Genomic DNA, 22,546 nt, shown 5'->3' on the forward strand with positions numbered 1-22,546 from the left:
GATTCGGTTATTGATTTTTGTTGGTTGCTTTTTCTTTTTTTGTTTTTACATTACATGTTTTTATTGTTTTTCATTTGATTTTGCATTTGGAATTTTAAGTGAGAGGAGTTTTGTTTTGGTTTCCTCCCTGGAGAAGCCTTTAACATCCAGCAGGGAGCCTGCACTTCCCAGTTCTGAATCTGGAGCCCAGGAGGCCTGCAGTTTTAGCCCTGGTCATGGTTTTGTGTTTCCGTTCCATAGAGACATTTACATCTTATTCAAGCATGGCTGTCTTCTCAGTTTTCTCTTTTTTATATCTTACTACCATGGGAATGTTCTTGAAGAGGTATGTCAAAGTATGTACCTACTACACTGCCTTGACGATCTTGATTTTCCTAAAATCCATCTCTTTATGCTATAAACACATCATAGTATTAGGAAAATGAAACTCAAGATTTACTTTCTTCCCTAGGAAAAAGTTCAGACTTTGTTTTTAAATAGAGAAGGACTGTAGAATTGTCACACAGCATATCTTCTCAGTTATAAGACTATTTAGACTCCAGATAGAGGACAGAGGTTCATTAAACCAGGATCATTCTGGTTTATTTGCTAGAATTTTTTTGATGTTTAAAAACTTGGTCATAGCTCTGGTTTAATTACACCAAGCTTCTTCATGAATGCCAATCACAGTGATTTTTCTCTAGGGAAATAAAAGTTCTTTTTTTAAAAATTTATTTATTATGTACTTTTGGCTGTGTTGGGTCATCGTTGCTGCACGTGGGCTTTCTCTAGTTGCAGCGAGCATGGGCTGTTCTTCGTTGCGGTGCGCAGGCTTCTCATTGCGGTGGCTTCTCTTGTTGTGGAGCTCGGGCTCCAGGCGCACGGGCTTCAGTAGTTGTGGCTCGCGGGCTATAGAGCGCAGGCTCAGTAGTTGTGGCGCACGGGCTTAGTTGCTCCGCGGCATGTGGGATCTTCCTGGGTCAGGGCTCAAACCCATGTGCCCTGCATTGGCAGGCGGATTCTTAACCACTGCGCCACCAGGGAAGTCCAAGGGAAATAAAAGTTCTTTCATCATCATTTCTAAGAATAAGTTGTAGCACTAGGTAGTAGCGGTGTGTCTGTAAAATACCTCACATGGGAAAAAGTGTTTTAATTTATGCAGAATTTGTATTGAGAAAATAGCTCTCCTTGCAGTCTTAAATTCTAGCCACAGGAGCACAGTAAATAAGGCACATCTGTCTTACTCTGCTCTGGGCTGGTCAGGCCACATCTGGAGTATCATGTCCAGTTCATGTCGAGACTCACTCTAAGGACACACAAGGAGATTGGCCGGAAGAAAGCAGCCAGTGGGCGAGGAGGACACTTGAAATCATGTCCTGAGTGATGACTGCAATGACCAGGCCAGGACCCTAGCATGCGGGAGGGGCCGTTCTTTCTACAGACTTGCTCATCTTGCTGTCAGACCTCCTTTGAAGAGAGCTAACAGTTTTCTAGTTGTTGTGTAATCTTCATCTTCTGTTTCTAGTTGTTTTAATTGGGTTTAAGGTGTAGTAAGAACCCTCTTGTTTGGAGTTAGCAAGACCCCCTCACTTTAGAGTAAACCGTGGAGCTACTCAGACAAGGGAGGTGATGTAACGTCCTCTGGCCAGAACATTACATAAGTCAGTTGATGGTCTTATATTCTTTGATTGACAACAGGAAGAGCTCAAGAGGGACCTGAAAATTAAGAAGGAAAAAGACATGGTGCAGGCCACAGCTGTCGCTGCCACCTCCCCCGCCGCAGCACCGGCACCTCCAGCCCCTCCGCCTTCCCCGCCGCCTCCGCCCCCGCCGCAGCACTCAGGCCCCCTAGCCACGGCCACGGCCACGGCCACGCTGCCTGTGGCTTCCCAGAAGAGGAAGCGAGAAGAGGAAAGAGACTCAAGCTCCAAGTCGAAGAAGAAGAAAATGATCTCTACTACCTCAAAGGAAACGAAGAAGGACACGAAGCTTTACTGTATTTGTAAAACGCCTTACGATGAATCTAAGTGAGTAGATCTTTTTGAGCTCTAGTTTATTGTCTTAAAAGTTTAGCTCAGTTTCCAGTTTTGAAGAAAATGAGTATATCAGTAGCAATGTAAATAAAAATAGTTAAAAATAAGGATAATAATATTTCATCTGTGGTTTCGCAGCTGATATTTTTAACCTTGACACTAGAATAAAAGTTTGGTTCTTTTTCCACGTGTTCATGATTCGTGTTTGTCCTTCATCATATTCTTTTCTGTCAGATAAGCTTTCTGTTGCTCCTTTGCTGTCTCCTCTTCTCTCTGGATCAACTCCGGATCAGTTAGTAATGCTGTCTGGAGAAAGGTGTATTACTGTCACCGCCCAGAGTTGAGATCGTCTCTTCTGGAATCTTCCCAACCCCACGATTACATCCAATCCTAAAGACGACCTACATACGAATGGTGTCAAGGGGCTTTTGAGTTTGACTGGTTTTGGATTTTTATCATTTAATTTTAAGAAATTCTTTGTTTTTCGTATTAGAATACTGTAACCTAATATTATTTTTGTCAAAGTTCCCACTTTCTTATTGGGGACGAAAGTCAGAAAAATACAAAAAGTAATTCTTTCACTCATTCCTCAAGTACTACACTCAAAAATTTGATAAGCATGGCAGCTGGAAGCTGCTTTTGACACTTGTAACTTGTATTTGGTGATATATACAAGATTTTAGAGACAGTAATCTATAAACGTGGTTACACTTTTTTTTTTCCTATCCTTATTATCACTCAACTAGGTATTTAGCTTCCATTTGCAACATTCAAATGCAGGCCAACTTTTTAAAGCCAAAAATTAACCACAGTGTTAATTTTACAGTACCCAAAAGTTTATTTGATTGTGATAAAAAAGTATGATCATTTAGAATTAGGAATGCTTAATGTCTACTGTAAGTGGATGCCTAATCAATTTATAAAGTAAAATTGTTTAATGATGTTTAAGCTGTAACATTGAAGCTGCTTTAGTGGTGCTATTTAAATTACAGTCTGTTTGCAAGTGCTAAATCAAAACTTTTTGTTGGTAGATTTAGCTGTGTGTTGAATCAAACACAGATCAGTGTAGGCATCTTCACTTTTCATTGTCTTATTTATAAGAAGTTAGACATGATATAAAAAGTAGAACCCTATTGATTGATTTTCTCCTTAGTCCAGTACAAGTCCAATACAATTTTTGTAAATTTACTTTCTTTACAAAAGATTTTCTTTCTTTACAAAAAGATCTGCTTATGGAATTCCCTTAAATAACAGGACGTTTTGGCCTATTTAAAATATTCAGATCATAGAAATTCATTTCACACACAACTTTTTTTAACACCTAAATTGCATAAAATGTGGCACACGTGTACATATGCTCATTCTATTGAGTTTGCCTCATTATTTTGGGGATATTTCATATTTTTTAGTTTTTCATTATTCACATTTCAGTATACTGGCTTCATTCATTCCCTATTATAGTTGGGAAGAGTTAGTGGTTTTTAAGGAGTATTTAGTGATCTCTTGTTCCAAAGTAGGCTGCTTTGGGAATCTAGTGAGAGTGACTAAAACCTGAAATTCAAGTCCTGAGCTCACTTCCAGAACACACAGCCCACCACCTGGTGAAGGCAACATACCAAAATGCCCTGAAGGCCTCCACGTGCGGCAGTGAAAATCATGCGGGAGTCATAATTCAAAAGAAAAAAGTTAGTGGCAATAGGATACACCACACAACCATTATTCCTTTACGTTCAAAAGCAGGTTAGGTGGAAGCTTGAAGACTATTTCGATTCCTGTAGGCGCGTCTGCCAAGAAACACCTTCGTAGAACCAATGGTATCAGCAAGGCCAGTCTCGTTCCCTGCAATTCACACTTATTCTTGCCGTGACTTTGACAAGGCGTTACTCCAGAGCATTCGTCAACACTTTGATACACAGTGTGTTTGTCATAGAGGTGCTTTTCACTTTACCATTTGGGATCTTACATTACAAAAGACTTGAGGATTAATTAACTGATTACCCACAATTACACACTCATACGGCCCCATCTTGTAGACCCTCTTGTATTTTTAGATTAACTATCCTTACATCACTCCACACCGTGTGTCCCTGTTTTTGAACTGAAGTAGTTCCTCACCAGCTAATTAACCTGGCCACTCCACATCGTCACACACATTCTATTAACTGAAAAACTGGCCCATGTCATAGTCCGTTAAAATTAGATTAAATTCCAATATTTACTTAGAAAACTTGGTAGAAACTGAATTACTACATGTACCTTTTTTAGTTTTCTTCTTCATACCATGTTTTTACCATTTATCTTCTACAACTGGCTGACCTCCTGCATGTTCCTTGTAGTGTAACTTCTACTTGGTGTTTGCGCTTTGCTTTGTTTTCAAATTTAAATCGTGAGATACATTTTCAAACCTATCTAAGAAATAGCCCTGATTTTGAAATGGCTTCTGTGGCATAGGTTTGACAGATGTAAGTCTTTGATTCTTTGGCTTTGGTTTTTGTGCCTGTTACAGTTTTACACACATTCATTAAGAGGGAGACATTACCATCAGTGTGTTGTTTATTTTTTCAAATTCCAGTGTGTTTTTAAAGACCCACATTTCACTAAATAGTGTATTTGTTGAAATTGATGTGAGCGACTCTATGTCCCCACACTTGATATAGTATCAGATGCTGTAGTTTGTCAGGGTTAGAATGGTTGGATTCAGGATGTTTAGCTGACTCATTGCAGAAAGTTATCCTGTAAGAACGTGAATCAGGACAGGGAAGACAGACTTACGTACCATGCAGCTCAAAATGACAATTTACATTGTCATTTTCATTGTGAATGCTTTTAGGTTCTATATTGGCTGTGATCTTTGTACTAACTGGTATCATGGAGAATGTGTTGGCATCACAGAAAAGGAGGCTAAGAAAATGGATGTGTACATCTGTAATGATTGTAAACGGGCACAAGAGGGCAACAGTGAGGAATTGTACTGTATCTGCAGAACACCTTATGATGAGTCACAGTGAGTTCTGATAAGAGCATCATATTTAATAATTTAGGAAGCCAAATTGCTCTGACTGGTTACTTATTTGTTTTAAAATAAAAAGCAAGGTATTTTTCTGCATATATTATACACTTACATTACAAATTCTTTTCCAATATTTTTCTCTTCTTCCCTCTTTACCTCCCCTTCAAAATTTATGTTGCTTCATAGTGAATGTTTGAGATACATTGGGAAAAATGTGGTTTAATGGTAGACTTGATTCTTCAATATGTAACATCGAAATTAATGAGATTAAAATAGCCTGACTCGTTTGGACTTTATCAGTGTTTTGAAATGGTGCTTTATTGCAGGTTAGAAAAACACTAATTTGGGTACAAGCTCCAAGACTCTGTTAAACAGCTTTAGGATTTTGAACTCCCAGTTGGGTGGCCAGTATCAGCTTCCCATTTGATATGGCATTAGTTGAAAGATTTTTGTCCTTATTTTGTTTTGAGCTTTAAAGTCAATTAAATGTTGTACATTTTTCTTCATATTGGTTCTCCAATTTTGACAGTGTTCTTAAACCTTTAATGCTTGTTCTTAACATCAGAAATACTAAAGTAACTCATTGGAATGTCAATCTTCAAAAGTATTAAAACAACTATAATACTAAAACTATTTTATATCCCAGGGTTAGAATATTTTCGATGCATGTTTTATTACTTTTTAAAGTAAATTATAAGTAATGTGATCCCATCTGTTTTGAACTCACATTTCCATTTCGGATCTTGCAGATTTTATATTGGCTGTGATCGGTGTCAGAATTGGTACCATGGGCGCTGCGTTGGCATCTTGCAAAGTGAGGCAGAACTCATTGACGAGTATGTCTGTCCACAGTGCCAGTCAACAGAGGATGCCATGACAGTGCTCACGCCACTAACAGAGAAAGACTATGAGGGCTTGAAGAGGGTGCTGCGTTCTTTACAGGTGAGAAACCGCTCTCTGTGCAGCATTTAAAGATGAAGTCAGTCAGCGTGACCTTGGAGCCACGCCTGGGGTTTGACCGTTACAGTCTTAGAGCACCTGACTATTTAGTGACTCCCAGCTGAAGTGCTCCACAGACTTCAGTCCTTCCCGTGCCGACTGTTGTTGTTTAGCTAATGCTCATGTTTAAAATGACTCATTATTATTATTATTATTATTATTTTTTTTTTTCCTGCGGTACGCAGGCCTCTCACTGTGTGGCCTCTCCCGCAGGCTCAGTGGTCATGCCTCATGGGCCTAGCCGCTCCATGGCATGTGGGATCCTCCCGAACCGGGGCACGATCCCGTGTCCCCTGCATCCGCAGGCGGACTCTCAACCACTGCGCCACCAGGGAAACCCTGACTCATTATTTTTAACCTAAATTTTATTTTTAAAGAAAGCTATCTTACCACCATTGATTGAAAAGCAATTTGATTAAATTCTAGTGAGATACAAATGCTTATCTAACGCTCTGGGCCAAAGCCTTCCCTCCCTTATTAAAAATAAGAAGGAAGGTGGGGGTGGCTTCTAAGATGAGCAAGTATTAGAGATGTATTCCAGACATAGGAGTGCTAGATTGACACTTCCTCCTGTTGTAATCATAATTAGAAGCGTTGAAAGCACTGGAACGAGAACAATAGTCTCAGTATGTGGTTGGATGTTATTTAACATCACCATCACACCTCTGCCACATCATTAGCCTGCAGAGGTAACCATTCCACACTTGGAACCCATCCCACTCCAGTTTAATAGGTGTGATTGCAGTGCCAGCATCGCTCAGTTGGCAGGTTATCGTGAAGGGACCACAGTACAGACAGGTTCCTTGACTCCTAAGCTAGTGCTCCGCCATCCCCGCTCCAGGCCAAGGTCCCAGACCTCTCTTTGAGAACCATGATTACAGAGCATGCTCATCTGAGATAATTTGTGACTACAGCAAAAATCATCTAAGTATAAATAATTTCATCGCTCAAGTTTAAACCTGACTTTTCCAGTTTAAAGGTCGATGGATGCAAGAACTCAAATGGGAAACTTAAGTGAAATTGTCATTTCCACCTGACAATAATGATGTCTTCTTTTTTTTTCATTATAGGCCCATAAGATGGCCTGGCCTTTCCTTGAACCAGTGGATCCTAATGATGCGCCAGATTATTACGGTGTTATTAAGGAACCTATGGGTAAGTGCTTGAGTTGGACACAGAGTTTTTTCAGAAGTCTCAGCAGCTACTTCATTTATCATCCAAAGAATTGATATGTCATGAAGATATGCTGAGCAAGACTGGTGAGGGTCCAAACTGGTATATGGTCATTTGTAGGATAAACTGGGAGTATGTATTAAAGTTCAAGTATGTGTACCTTTGGACCCAGCAATTTCATCTCTTAGGATTTACATGTGCACAGGTATGGTCTTCATCACAGCAGTGTTCATAATTGCAGAAATACTGAAAATGAAATAAATAGCCATCAGTAGAGGAGTAGCTACATCAAAGGATGAGCAGAGTATTCTCTACTGTATACTGAATGAAGTCAGTGAACGGATTGGGGTCCTTGTGAGCCTCTCATCTTTCCTGTCACCTCTTCTTCATCTTTTCCTGAAGCAGAGCAAAGGAAGAAATCCAAGAGAATATAGCCTCATTGCCCAGAAAATAAAAATGGTACCAAATAACAGCTACAAGTAACTGTACAGTAAGTCCCCTACATAACAAACCTTCAAGTTGCGAACTTTCAAAGATGCGAATGTGCGTTCGCATGTCTAGTCATGTAAGTTAGTTCACGGGTTTGGTGTCCATTGTCACATGTGTGCATCCTCTACAAGTGGTTGTGCTTTTGTGTACTTTACTGTACAGTACTGTATAGAGTACAGTAGTACAGTATCTTTATTTCAAGCCCAGGATGTCTGGAAGCAAGCATAAAAGCATCAGTGATGTGGCTGGTACTACTGTATACTTTTCAAGTATACAGTACTATACTGTAAGATTAAAAATGTTTTCTATGTATTATTTGTGTGAAAAGTATTACAAACCTATTATAGTATATTACTACATAGCTGATTGTGTTAGTTGGGTACCTGGGCTAACTTTTGTCAGACTTACGAACGTGCTCTCAGAACAGAACTCATTCATATGTAGGGGATTTACTGTATTAAGATGAACAGCTACCAGTGATTATATTAAAAATACTTTATCTACGAAAGAAGTTATAGAAATTAAAACATAGCTAAAGCTTCCAAAACTGCCAAAAAATTAGCTCTAGCTGATGAAAATATTCCAAACGGCTAGCTAAGCATTTTTTAAATGGGTATGGTTTTATTGTATATTTGAAAGTTGCTAGGAGAGTGGATCTTAAAAGTTCTCATCACCAAAAAAAAAAGTTTGTAACTATATGCGGTGATGGATGTTAAATAAAAGTATTGTGGTGATGATTTCTCAATATATACAAGCATCAAATCATCCCATTGGGACTTCCCTGGTGGCGCAGTGGTTAAGAATCCGCCTGCCAATGCAGGGGACACAGGTTTGATCCCTGGTCCGGGAAGATCCCACATGCCGCGGAGCAACTAAGCCCGTGCGCCACAACTATTGAGCCCGCGTGCTGCAATTACTGAAACCCGTTTGCCTAGAGCCCGTGCTCCGCAACAAGAGGAGCCACCTCAATGAGAAGCCCGTGCACCGCAACGAAGAGTAGCCCTCACTCACTGCAACTAGAGAAAGCCCGCGCAACAACGAAGACCCAACACAGCCAAAAATATATAATTTTTTAAAAAAAATCATCGCATTGTATACATAAAGGTACCACAGTGTTCTATGTCAGTTATACCTCAGTTTAAAAATAAAAGGAAAAAATTAAAGGAATTAAAGTTCAACCAGGTTTTAAAAAAAAAAAAATAGAAAAGACGGGTTGTATTGATGGCAACTTCAAAGATGCAGAAACATGAAGAAGAGATAAATGAGGGCTTATCTTTGGGAAGAAAAACCATAAATACGTAAGTAGCTGTTACCTCTATCCTCCTCATGTCTAAGATAGAAGAAACTAATCATTGTACACATTTCAGATTTGAATAATCTCCTTTGAGAAAGTACCTGAGGTGTTTATTTAAATAAATAGATGTCTTTTGCTTCTAAAAATAACTTGATTATAGAAAATTTAAGAAATAAAAAAAGTAAGAAAAGATAAATGCACTTTTGATCTTTTTCTCACTGAATGGTATCACATTTTGGTGTGTTTGTGTGTGTGTGTAAATTAAAAACATTTTTTTAAAAAAGAAAAATATTGAGATCATATAGTAAATGTTTGTGTCTGGCATTCATTTTCCTGTGTCATTAATCTTCAATAACATGATATTAATGGCTTTGTATAGTCTGTAAATTGAATATGCCTTAACTTATTTAGCCAAAATTCTTTTCTTGAAGAGCTAGAATGTTTTCCTGTCTTTTTCTTTTCTTTTCTTAATACCACCAAGATAAACAGCATTTTATGTGGGTATGTACATACAGATAATACAGGTCTCCCAAGCATATTGTTGAAAGAAATAGGAAAGTTGCAGAGCAATTCTTAGGTTTTAAGCAGTAAACAGTTGTATGTTTTCTAAGGGTACGTACATGTGTTTAGAGATGCATAGCAAATGTCTGGAAAGATACAGACTAACGTGATTGATTGATTTATTATAAATTTATTTATTTTACTTTTGGCTGTGTTGGGTCTTCATTGCTGTGCGTGGGCTTTCTCTAGTTGCGGTGAGCAGGGCTACTCTTTGTTGCGGTGTGCAGGCTTCTCATTGTGGTGGCGTCTCTTGTTGCAGAGCACGGGCTTTAGGCGCGTGGGCTTCAGTAGTTGTGGCATGGGGGCTCAGTAGTTGTGGCTCACGGGCTCTAGAGCACAGGCTCAGTAGTTGTGGCACACGGACATAGTTGCTCAGTGGCATGTGGGGTCTTCCAGACCAGGGCTCGAACCCGTGTCCCCTGCATTGGCAGGCAGATTCTTAACCACTGCACCACCAGGGACGTCCCCCTACATCGTTTTTAATTGTATGACGTTAAGGTAATTTATTTAATCACCCCTCCATAATGGATTTTTCGGCTGTCTGCAGTTTTTGCTGCTATAGATGACACTTCTGTGAACATCCTTGTGCATCTGCCCTGTTCTTGTTTGTTTTCTTAGAAAAAATTTCTAGAAATAGAATTTCTGTGCCAAAGGGTATGTATACTTTTTAGGCTTTTGGTAAGTATTTTCAAATTGCACTTCAGCAGATTGAACCAGTTTCCACTGATAGCATATATCTGTACCCTTTTCTCTGCACACTTGAAAACCCTGAGCATTATCACTCTTTCGAGGAGAAAAATTTTTCTTTGTAAAGACTTATTTCGAAAGAATATGTTTGATGTACAAATGCAGATGTTACAGAGATATAGGGAGTAAAATGTAAAATTTACCACCACTTTCATCCACCTTTAGAGGTAGCCTCTGTTAATAGGCTGATGTTATATAATTTTTAATTTCTGCTAATTTGGGCAAAGGAAGTGACTGTTAGGCTTTGCCTGTCTTCAGTAACTAGTGATGTGCTTATTACTGTTTGTACTTCTGCATGAGTTCCCTATTTATGTATTTTGCCATTTTGCTCTTGATATATTCATACCGTTGTCAGTGTTACTTAAGGGTTATTTATAAACTAAGGATATTTTAATGTTTTATGGCAATTGTTTGGTCATATGATAGTTTTTAACATTTTTTAAATTCAAATCTATTAATTATTATGAATTCTACCTTTAAGAGTTGTATTTTTAGCCTTTTTCCCTACCCCAGATATATAAATACTTACCTGTATGTTCTCCTAGTACTTTTTTTTTTTAAGGGATACTAATTAAGTTGAAATCATAAAATGTCCAAACACTACTCACATACTTCATTACAATTAGTCAGGAAGTGCCCAGAACTTAAGTCTGAATATGGTGATATTCTGGCAGGCTGTGTTTAAGCTTTCTGCCTACCTGTACAGCTTATGTGACCTACACAGAATGGATGTGCCCAAGTCTTGTGTGGCATTGAATCAGACTGGGTGCATTTTTGCAGCTGTTCTTGTTTACACGTTTTCTCCCTACCTGCATAAACTGGAACTATCAAAGACGTGTTTGTGTGTTAAACTATTATATGTATAACATAAAATTGTCCTTTTAACTACTTTTATATGCACAATTCAGTGATTAACTACATTCATTTTTGTCCTTAAATTTTAATCCACCTCGGATTACTTTGGTATATATGGCATATGGTATGAGGTAGAATTTTTCTTCAAATATAGGTAGGCAGTTGCCTCAACCCAATTTATTAATGAATTCTTCCTGTCTCTGCTTATTTGAAATGACATCCTCAACATAGGTGAAATTCTTATGCTGAATACAGTTAGGTCTGTTCCTGTTTTGAATTCAGTTCCATTAATGTTTGTATCATGTTGTGCAGTGCCACACGTTTTGTTATCACAGCTTTATAAATTTTTTCATATAAATTTATTTATTTATTTTTGGTTGCATTGGGTCTCCATTGCGGTGCGCAGGCTTCTCATTGCAGTGGCTTCTCTTGTTGCAGAGCGTGGGCTCTAGGCACGCAGGCTCAGTAGTTGTGGCACATGGGCTTCGTTGCTCCACAGCCTGTGGGATCTTCCCGGACCAGGGCTCGAACCCATGTCCCCTGCATTGGCAGGCAGATTCTTAACCACTGCACCACCAGGGAAGTCCCTATAATTTTTTTTAATGTGTCATAGATTAAATTTTCTCCCTTTACTTATATTTTTCAAATGTTTCTTAGATATTCTTACACTTTTATTTTTTGAATGTACTTTAAAATTATTTTCTCAAATTCTAAAATAATTATTGAGATTTAGTTAGGAATTGTGTTATCTATCAATCCTAGATTGATTTGAGATCACTGACCTTTTACTCTCCCAGGTTTTTATGTCATATTGTATATGGAATTTTCCTTCAAGCACAACTGTCTCCTGGGACCCACTGTTATTTTGGGTGGATTTAGCTCAGTATTCCAAAGCAGTTACCTGTGTACCACCCTAGTAATTTTTTTCATTTCTGTATACTACCTCTACTATTACGTACTACTATTTTTATTCATATCAGCTAATATTTTTCCCTTAAGTTTATTTTAAGTAGACACTTTATATCTTTACCAACATAATCGGTAAGTCAGTATCACTTGTCACCAATAAAAGGTAACAATAAAAATTTAAAAGGAAACAAAATTATATTATTAAAGCCTAATACAAGGATCACAAAACCACAGAGATTTTATTCTTAATTCTGGACTCCTCCTTCTCTTTGTACATGTAAGGTATTTAATCAGTTGTTTGCATGTGAAAATGTGTTATACTTAGATATGTATTGTTCATGTTGTTGTAGTGTTTCCTTTGTTTCAAACCAATTGAATAAAGAGCTATTCTCTGTAGTTAATTGAAAGTAAAAGACCCTTCTTAATGGTAGCCAAGATTTATCTTTTAGACCCCGAATCAAAAACAAAATTGGAAAAGTGCTTCTGTTTTCTTCAAGAATTGCTATGTAGTCTTCACTGGTTAACCAGCCTGGTTCCAGGACTGCTTGGGCAAGATGTTATGTATTCTTATTTGTCAGAACTGCAGGCAGTATTCACAGTGGAACAACCTTAAAGCTTTGAAAATCTTTTACATTTTGTTTTTAAGACCTTGCCACCATGGAAGAAAGAGTACAAAGAAGATACTATGAAAAGCTGACGGAATTTGTAGCAGACATGACCAAAATTTTTGATAATTGTCGTTACTACAATCCAAGTGACTCTCCTTTTTACCAGTGTGCAGAAGTTCTTGAGTCATTCTTTGTACAGAAATTGAAAGGATTCAAGGCTAGCAGGTAAGCAGATGTGTTCAGTGCTCTGAACTAATTCAGCTCCTAATGAGAAATTGCTGGGTTTGTTTATGATCTGCTTAAAATTATAGTCACTTTTTAAAATTCAAAAAGCATTTATCAAATGCTTACAGGATGTAAGATGCTGTCTTAAATACCATGGGGCACATACAAAGATAGTAGTAGTAAGAGTTCTTGCTCTCACTGAGTTTACAGAAGTATAAAAATGACTGTTCTGGGACTTCCCTGTTGGTCCAGTGGTTAGGACTCCACGCTTTCATTGCAGGGGGCCGGGGTTCGATCCGTGGTCGGGCAACTAAGATCCTGCAAGCCGCGTGGCCAAAAAAAATTTTTTTTAAACTGTGAGACTAATACTCAACACAGCATATAGTAGGTGAAATGCTCAAAGACTGGTAGAATTCAACAAAATAATGTTTTAAAAAAAGGACTGTTCTGTAGGGTAGAGTAAGGGGAAGACCACGAAGTGGGGATTTAAGCGCTTTCTCTTTCATTTGTGTTTGCTGTATCTTTTTTTTTTTTTTTTTAATTGAGGTATGCGGGCCTCTCACTGTTGTGGCCTCTCCCGTTGCGGAGCACAGGCTCCGGACGTGCAGGCTCAGCGGCCATGGCTCACAGGCCCAGCCGCTCCACGGCATGTGGGAACTTCCCAGACCAGGGCACGAACCCGTGTCCCCTGCATTGGCAGGTGGACTCTCAACCACTGCGCCACCAGGGAAACCCTGTTTGCTGTATCTTTGAAATCATAAATTGTTTTATTCTCCTGGATTTTTTCTGTGGACTAAACTTTAATCCAAGTCCACAGACCTTTTCTTTGAACCTCTAGTGACATAAAAACATTGAGCAGCCTTGCATGCTATTCAGGTACCGTGACCTTCGCGCCTTCTGTTTCTGACCTTCCGCACCTGCTCCTTCCCAAGCCTATGACTTTCTTCCTTTCAACGGAAGCCTGTTTCCCTTTTCTCTGAGAGCTGCCACTGCTCTGTAGCCCTGAGATTCATTGCTCACCATGCCCCATCCACCAGCCCGCAAGCCTGATCCTCCGTAGTCAGATTGGGTAGGTCTTGGCTGGGCTGGGGTCTGGGCATCTGTATTACCCAATGAACTCCCAAGGGACTCTGCAGACCAAAGCATAAGAATCAGTGCTCGACCTAGTCATTTTTCTCTGAGGAAAATCCTCAGGGTATTTTCTCTCCTTCTCCTGTAACAAGGTAGATCCAGAACTGTCCTTCAGAGTCAGTTTGCGTAAACTAAAAGTGAAAGACAAGCACAACTGAAGTATCCAATCACCTTCTCAGTGAAGGAGTCAGAAACTATAGGCAGAGAGGGAAGGAGAGCAGGTGGGCGGGCAGGCTGTATAGACCACCAACCAAGAGACTTCACAGCATCTCTAAAACTTCCCCATTTTTATTGTTGCCTATCTGTTAACCCGTTAGCTGTAAAACTTAAAATGGAAGAGGACTTACTTAATATGACAGAGTCCGCAGGAAAATAATCATAAAGGAAGGAAGAGGGGTGAACTCAGAGTGGTGAAAGGAATATGGTAGAAGTTAGTTAGCTGATGAGATTTCAGCAGATTGTGAGGCGGAGCAGATGGACGGCGACTGACCGATGAAGGCGGGCAACGCGCAGCCAGACTCCTCGTGGGCTCCTCAGCAGACGCGACAGCCCACCGACCAGTAGGACCCCAGACAGCCTCCAACACGGAGCCTCTGAAATAGAATCGAAGGCTCTAGAGAGTAGGAGGAGAGGGGGGCTAACTGAAGATCTAAATCCGGGCCAGTCACACCCTCCTTTAACCCCAGTGTGCAGCCTGCGTAGGAAGCCCAAAGAACTGGAAGAACACAGGGTTCTTCTCCAAAGAAGGAGAATAAACCATCTGCCGAGAACTAGAGTAGACAGAAGAGAATGGGACCCAGAGGAAAATCCCCTGATCTCTGAAGGATCGGCTCCCTCATTCTAACGCTGGGGCTCTCAACAGGATAATTTACTCACCCCCACCCCGTAAGGGATATTTAGCGATGCCTAGAGACATTGCTGTTTGTGACACTTGGAGGTGGTTAGTGGTACTGGCATCTAATCGGTAGAGGCCAGAGATGCTGCTAAACATCCCACAGTGCATAGGATAGCCTTAAAGCAAAGAATTATCCAGCTCCAAAATGTCAGTTGTGTTGAGACTGAAAACTCTGATCTAAAGCAAAGCCTGCCAGTCAGTAAGCCATGCACACAGGCACAGGGTTCTCCAGGCACCCGTCTAGGCTGTTAACTTACTCTTCATAAGTGGGAACAGACAGGGACGGACGGATAGGTAAGGAAAGCCTGCAGTGTAAAGGAGAAAAAGGTCAAGGTGTAACCGAAAAATAGATTCCGGAGAGAACAAAAGAGAGCTTTAAAAAAACAAAACAAGCCTCTAAGTCATGTCCCGAGAGAAATTTTAGAAGATACTGCATCTGCAAAATAGTGAACAGGATATTAGAAATAAAGAACAACCTGAGGGCCTCCCTGGTGGCGCAGTGGTTGGGAGTCCGCCTGCCGATGCAGGGGATGCGGGTTCGTGCCCCGGTCTGGGAGGATCCCATATGCCGCGGAGCAGCTGGGCCCGTGAGCCATGGCCGCTGGGCCTGCGCGTCCGGAGCCTGTGCTCCGCAACGGGAGAGGCCACAGCAGTGAGAGGCCCACATACCGCAAAAAGAAAAAAAAAAAAAAAAAAAAAAAGAACAACCTGAGAAAAAGAGAGTAACTGGAAATTTTTTAAAACTTATTGCACACATTGAAAGTTAAAATCAAGGAACTCTCAGTGTAAAGAGCAAAACAACAAGGGGATGAAAAATAGGAAAGAAAAAAATGTTATAAAGTATCCAATATTCATTTCATGGAGATTCCAGAAAGAAAGAACAAAGAAGACAGAGGAGAGGAAATATCAAAAGACTACTCTAATATAAGAAAAATTTCCAAACCAGTGAGAGGCACACAACTTCAAATCCAAGCAAAACTGTTCATTCAAAAAATGGTTATTGAGCCCCGGCTGTGTGTCAGAATTGACTGTAGCAGCAGATCAAACCAAGTTCCCGCTCTCCATGGAGCTCATGTTCCTGTGGGATAGGGAGGTGGACTGGGTCCGGGGTCGTGGAGTGGAGTGGATAAACAAACGACTAAGCCAGCCGGACAAGTGGGAAAAGGTCCACCGCACATACACATCACTGTAAAATCTCCAGAGGCTAAGGATGGCGGAAGCTCTTCTGAAAGCTTGTAAAGAGCTTATAACAACTTATAAATTAACAGGAATTAGACTGGTATCAGACTTTTCTCTAGCAACGTGGAATCCTAGAGGATTATGGAAGAATAAATCCAAAAGTCTGAGGAAAAATGAAGTCTGTGTCTAGCCAGTCAAGCATAGAGGCAGAATAAGTACATTTTCAAGTCATACAAGGATTCAGAAAGGGCTTCTTTTCCTTGCATACTTTCTTACCAAGTTATTTTAAGATGTGCACTAGCAAAATAAGCAAATCAAGAAAACAAAAGACCTTGAATTTCAAGAAAGCAAAGAGAACGACTCTGACCCAGAGTGACATTTGTACAGCAGGCCCATGCAGCAGGCAGTTCAAATTGGAGCAGGAGAATGGAGCACTCCCAAGAGGGATGCGTCTGGAGGAAAAAAATTGATTCATACCTTAGATAACTTAAGAATGTAAGGGGGGAAATGAAAGTCAATTAGAAACTCCATGAAAGGCAAAAAGTTGTATAGGTTACTAAGAATGCCCTCCTAGCGAAAGATTAGGTGCTACAGAGAAAAATATTTACATAGTCATGTAAACAGTACATTGATTTTCAACTTTTGGAATGTCTGCAGACAAAGCATGGAAAGATTTAATTTTAAATTACAGAGAAATAAAACTTGTACTCAAGAAGGGAGGAGGGAAAATGGTTACATGAGCTCAGTTCTCGTTTGCCATAGCAGGATTTAAACAATATAAAGTTGATAAAATAAGAAATAGCAGTGTAAGAAATCTAACTACTTAAGAACTGAAAGTTCCAAGTAATTCATCCTAGAGAGCATGGTTTTCAGGTTGAGTGAAGATAGGTCAGAGGACCACAACTTATTACAAGCCCTCCGTGCTTTTTTGCTTCTTGCTTCGTACCTCTTGTAGTTATTACGCCAACTAAATTTCTAAAACTGCTTTTTTCAGCTGAAAAGGCTTTAGCCTTTGGTGGAAGTGGAAGCTGGGGGATTTGAATCCCACCCTGCTGCCAGGCTTGCTGGCAGGACGCAGTGGGGGGATGGTGGCGGCAGCTGCTGAGGTGGGCCTGCTGCAAAACCAAGGGACTGGGGGAAGGAGAGGAGGCCCAGAGGCTGGGTCTGCACGGTGAAGGGGCTGCTCGGGAGAGCTTGCCATTTGGTGGTTTCATGTAGCTTTTTATTATATTCTGGCTTATGTAATTTTTATTAAAGAACATGGGAGCCAACTGAGAAGTTTGCTCAAGTCTGCTTATGTAAATAAAATGATATGTGAAGAGATGTTAGGGGATTTTTGTTGATTTCCAAATTTAGAGCAGAATGAACATATATGTAGCTAGTCACTGAAATATTATTTTTTATGGATTTCCAGGGTTTCCTTTGCCGTATTTTCCCCATTTTTAATTTGTGATCTCCAGCATTATTTTCATAACTGTTCTTTGTTATAATTCATCATTTATATCATCCATGTTCTTTCTTTTCTTACAGATTGTGATATCTTTAGTCTGAATTTTTAACTGGAATCAGAACTGGATGTTGGGGTCACTCTTTTATTGTACCACTTGATTACCTAATTCAAAATTGCCCCCCAGAGTTCAGATGAGTTAATATAATTTTTTAATGTTTAAAAAAAGATGTATAGTAGTAAACAATTTATTCTAGCAGCCATGTTGAACAATGTATTTAAGAATTGTAAACTCCGAGAAGACTGTATTTATATACACTATTGCAATAGAACATACTTGATAACTGTACAGTAACTTGGTTTACTAACAAAAGTTGTTAATAAAACTGTGAAACTAGAGAGGACACTTTCTGAAATTTAATAGAAAAATGTGATTTTAATACTGTTATTTCTCTCCTTTTAATATTTTTTTCCTTCATATTCCCCAACTCAATGTAAATAAACGCGCGCGTACGTACACACACACACACACACACACACACACACACACACCTTTTACCACAATGGTAATGCTTCTGTAAATGTCTCTATTTGTTCCTTTGACTAAAAATGTTTATTGGACATATATATATGTATATATATTTATATTTCTTTTTTTAATATTGGCTTTTTCCAGTGAATTATCATGTTTACTGTACAATAAAAATTTTTAATTTTATAGGGTAAAAATTTCTTACTTGTTCTCATATTTGCTTGCCAAGGGTGAATGAAAGAACATGGCTGCTTTCCCCAGACAGACTGACCTTGGCATCCACATAAAGCATCACTGTTTTCAAAAATGAAGGGTGCTTAATTGTTCCCTTTTTTCTGTATTCTGTAGGTCTCATAACAACAAACTGCAGTCTACAGCTTCTTAAAGTTCAGCGTGTTAACCTAGCATAAAACACAGCAAGAATCTGGTTGAACTGTTTTAAATTAAGGAGCCAGATGTTTTTAGTCAGGTTATCCTGACAAGACTTGACCTAAACTTCGTTTTTATTGGTCATAACAGTCCAATTATATTCTTGGCCAATTTTGTCCAACGGACAAGGGAAAAAGCAAAGTCAACGACACCATTATCTTGTCAAGATCAAATGGTTTTACTATTGTGGCAGAAGCGGGAAAACTTTGTTTATTGAAGAAAAAAAAAAGAAAGAAAGAAAGAAAAAAAGATAATATGGGGTCAAGTGTAACTCCATGGAAATGCCACGTCTGCTCTTCAGTGAAGAAGCTGGTTTAGAGTCTCACAGAAAACTTTCAACTGTATTTATTTATTGTTGCAAAAAAGACGCTTTTTTATTGCTGCCCTCATTTGTCAGCTAATTATTTTTTCTTATAAAATCCAGCCCCGGTTACATGTAATCCGTTCTGTATCTTATCATGATTCCTGTAGGTAAAAGTACAAGATGACCTCTAGATGTCTTTTCTTTCTATGAAAGGAGCTGCTATGTACACATGTGCACACACACACAACTGGGAATCAACAATGAGTTTATTGTTCATAGTAGATAAAAATTAAGCTTGCATAAAGGTTGGGCTAAGTGGTCCTGGACTACAGACTGTGTTGCCTTGAATATAACAGTACAATTTGTCATTTACTCTGCACCAGGTTAAGATGAGTAAAATCTATTTGAAGGTATCTTGTTTGTAAACATTTGTCAGATTCTAATTTTTTTTCTTTTTGTATTAAAATTCAACTATGGATGTATATGAAACAAAATAAATGGAGATAATTTTTCTCCCACAGACGGTGTCTTTGAATGTGCGCTAATGATTCTGTGTAAGCCATTGAGGGGAAAGGGAGGGCTGCAAGCAAGATAAATAAATAAAAGGCAGAAGGATCTGATTGTACCTGGGTTTCTCCAGGGTAGTAGTGGTCCTTCATTTTATAATTCCCAGCCCACTGTCATCACATCGAAGAAAAATATTCAAGGGTGCTAATCCTGTTGCATCAATTGATCAGACTAATAAAAAAGGTAATGTGACAAAATACACATTGCCTTCATCTGTACATTATATGATACCAGGCAAATTATCAGTTACAGACCACTACTTATATTTTATGAAGGGCATTTTTTAAAATGACTTCATCCTTTTTGTATTTGTTTGTTGGTTGAGTTTTTTTTGGTTTTTTTCCCACATAAGAAGAAGTAGTGTAAGCAGTAGGGGGAAAAAATGGAAGCAGCAGAGGAAGGCGTATTTTGCATGTTTTTCCTTTCAGTGTTCTAATCTTACATGTTGTATTTCTTCATTGTAATAATAGCTTCTGTGAGATCTGCCATAGTTGGTTTATGCAGCTTTGCAAAAATTTTACTAGATTTTGCACTAATTCGTATTAGCTTTGTCCTACCAAGTTCTGGAATTTATCCAATTATTGTTTTTTAAAAGTTTCTTTCTGTTTAATATCACCCTGCTATGCAAAACCTTTCCCAGACCTTAGTTTCTTAAAAGAAAGACGTTGCTAACAGTTCCCAGTTCTTTCTTCTTACAGGCTCAGGTGTGCAAGTTATTCTGGGTTAATTTTATCTAATGAAGCCCATTCCTTTTTGTACATAAAAATAATCACTTAAACTTACGCTTACAAACTAAAGAGACTAATTGCTCAATATTGAAAACATGGAAACAGTTTTTGCTTAAAATACTAACATGGAAGTAGTCTAATACAGGTTATTTTGTCCTTTTACTTTTAAAAAATGTTACATATTGTATGCACTGTGCTGATGCAAGAATCCTACATTTTAATGAATTATAAAATTATTCTGCATCTCATCATGTCACAGTATTTCTGTACTATTTATTCATATATATGGATATAGATGGGCTTAATCATTTAAAACTTGTTGCAGCAAGAACTTTCCTACCTGTAGGCAATAGATTGCTATGTTTTTACGAGATTGTGGCAAATTTAAACAGTTCTTTTTGTACGTAATAGGACATTTCATCCTAGAAAAATAAAGTAATGTTTTTGACATTGGATTTGGTGCGGTTTCTAATGAAACAGTGGTTGGTTGGTTAACATTTTCTGTAGGTGTTGGCATTGCCAAATTGTACAAAAAAGGTAAATTTTGTGGAAATCCTCAGGCCAGGAATATGTTAATTTCATATATGTATTTAATAGTATAAAGCCTTTTGCAGCTTCTATCACCATATAAATACATAGACATTTTATAGTTTTATCAACTCAGAGCTTTAGTGTTTCAAAAGTAATTTTTGGAAAAACCTGCATTCTTACAACATACTGAGTTTCAAAAGCTGCTTTTCTACGAGTATTTGACAAGCTTCTGCTACTCAATAAAATATACATATTACAGCTATTTTGCTTTCAATAATCCAAGTAGTAGAATGCACATTTGTTATACTGTTAGGATTTTTCTACACAGTCTTTGGGCCTGTATATATGTTTAATTTGCATCAACAGATTTCCTTTGCTAAAAGTATTTTCAATGCTTGTTATATTTCATCTGCCAGGTTCACAATCCTTGAAACCATCTCATAAAAAGTATTTTCATAATATTGGTAAGGCTTTTTTCTCCTACCCAAATTCTGCAGGATTTGCACTTACTGTCCTGCGGTAGTTTTAAAAAATTGTGAACTTTCAGAGATATTTTCTAAAGTAAAACAATTACCTTTTTATATTTCAAGTGGCCTGGAGTGTTATTAAGAGACCCTGAGATTTGCTGCTGTTTGTAATCGACCTTCCTGGAATCTGCAAATAAAAGTTCTTTCCCTATTTCTGTTCATTTGTTAGGCAAACTCCCTGCATCTTTGTGTGTTTCTGATACTAAAGAGCCAGTGTGGTGACCTTTTAAATCTACACACTTAGCCTCATGACTGAGGCCATTACCCACAAGTGTCAGATTTCTTGTCCTTAAAATGAGAATGGTGATCTCTCATGAGCAAAGTAATGTCTTGGGGGAAGGATTTTTAATAAACTGAAATATTCTGAAGTACTTCTGGATACTTGGAACAAGACACCGAAAGAGACATTTCCTAGATCACACCCCGCTTGATCCAATTTGGACCAAATTCAACTAAAGGAAATAAGTGCTATATTTTTTAAATGATAGAGTCCTGTACCCGAAATTGAAGTTACTCATTGTAGGTAGTGGGTCAGTCTTTAGGTGTTTGCATATACCTGTGTTTGATCAACCTTAAAAATGATTTTAAGAGAAATATAAACTGTGCTAAGTGATACCTTTCAAAGACAGTTAAAAGCTAGTACAAAAAAAAAAAATGGATGTTTTATAGACCTTTCCCTACCAAAAGAAAAACACTTTTTTCCGCTTGAGTTCCAACAGCTTAATGGAAGGAGGGGTGTGTTGAGCTCCTCTTGAAGGCAACAGGGTATTTTATTGTGCCCATGATCCTTTAGTCTTTGGAGCACAAACCATGTGCTAAGGAAAATCTATCAACAGGAGAAAAGGATTCGGAACTACAGTGAATTTGGGAATTAAAATTTTCCATAAAATTAAAAGATTGTACTGAAGGTACCGACTGAATATTGAGAGGATTCTTCTTATACTTTTTCTTTTTTTTGCCTAACCTGGAATTCCCAGTCTGTTGTACACCACCTCCCGTGCATATATCCCCATATGCACCACTTTTCTACCTCATTTGAGCCTCAATCACTTTTTTTTTTTTTTTTGGCGGTGCCTCTTGGCATGCAGGATCTTAGTTCCCTGACCAGGGATTGAACCCGAACCCCCTGCAGTGGGAGTGCACGGAGTCTTAACCACTGGACCGTCAAGGAAGTCCCGAGCCTCGCTCATCTTTCATTGCAAACCTGGTCTTGAATGATGGCCTTAAGTCTAACAACGTTTCTAAGAAACTGGCCTGCTTGTGTTTGCCAAGGTGTACATACTAACCTCCCAGTATCACACAGATCACAGTTTTGGCACTTTTTGTGTGATTCCAAAACTTCTTAGAAACAGTATTATCAAAGCAATCTAATCAAACCCTAACCCTCAGGCTTA

The 22,546-nt window shown here is 38.7% G+C and overlaps 1 protein-coding gene across 14 annotated transcripts in view; it reads left to right on the forward strand.

Annotated features, from left to right (window-relative positions):
- The window catches only part of BPTF (bromodomain PHD finger transcription factor), a 143,522-nt gene extending 124,203 nt beyond the window's left edge, over positions 1–19,319 (forward strand). For 8 of the 14 annotated variants that reach the window (XM_081219707.1, XM_081219709.1, XM_081219715.1 and 5 more), the window contains 6 exons: positions 1,678–2,006; positions 4,843–5,016; positions 5,772–5,964; positions 7,092–7,176; positions 12,696–12,882; positions 18,415–19,319. In XM_081219707.1, coding sequence (XP_081075833.1) covers positions 1,678–2,006; positions 4,843–5,016; positions 5,772–5,964; positions 7,092–7,176; positions 12,696–12,882; positions 18,415–18,451 — 1,005 coding nt within the window. In that variant the 3' untranslated portion in view covers positions 18,452–19,319. Of the gene's footprint in view, positions 1–1,677; positions 2,007–4,842; positions 5,017–5,771; positions 5,965–7,091; positions 7,177–12,695; positions 12,883–17,617 lie in introns of all 14 variants that reach the window. The other 6 variants (XM_081219716.1, XM_081219720.1, XM_081219711.1 and 3 more) reach the window with 2 other exon arrangements.
- Positions 19,320–22,546: the final 3,227 nt, after the last annotated feature.

This window comes from Mesoplodon bidens (genome assembly GCF_964165515.1).
Source record: "Mesoplodon bidens genome assembly, chromosome: 19".
Classification (NCBI taxonomy): domain Eukaryota; kingdom Metazoa; phylum Chordata; class Mammalia; order Artiodactyla; family Ziphiidae; genus Mesoplodon; species Mesoplodon bidens.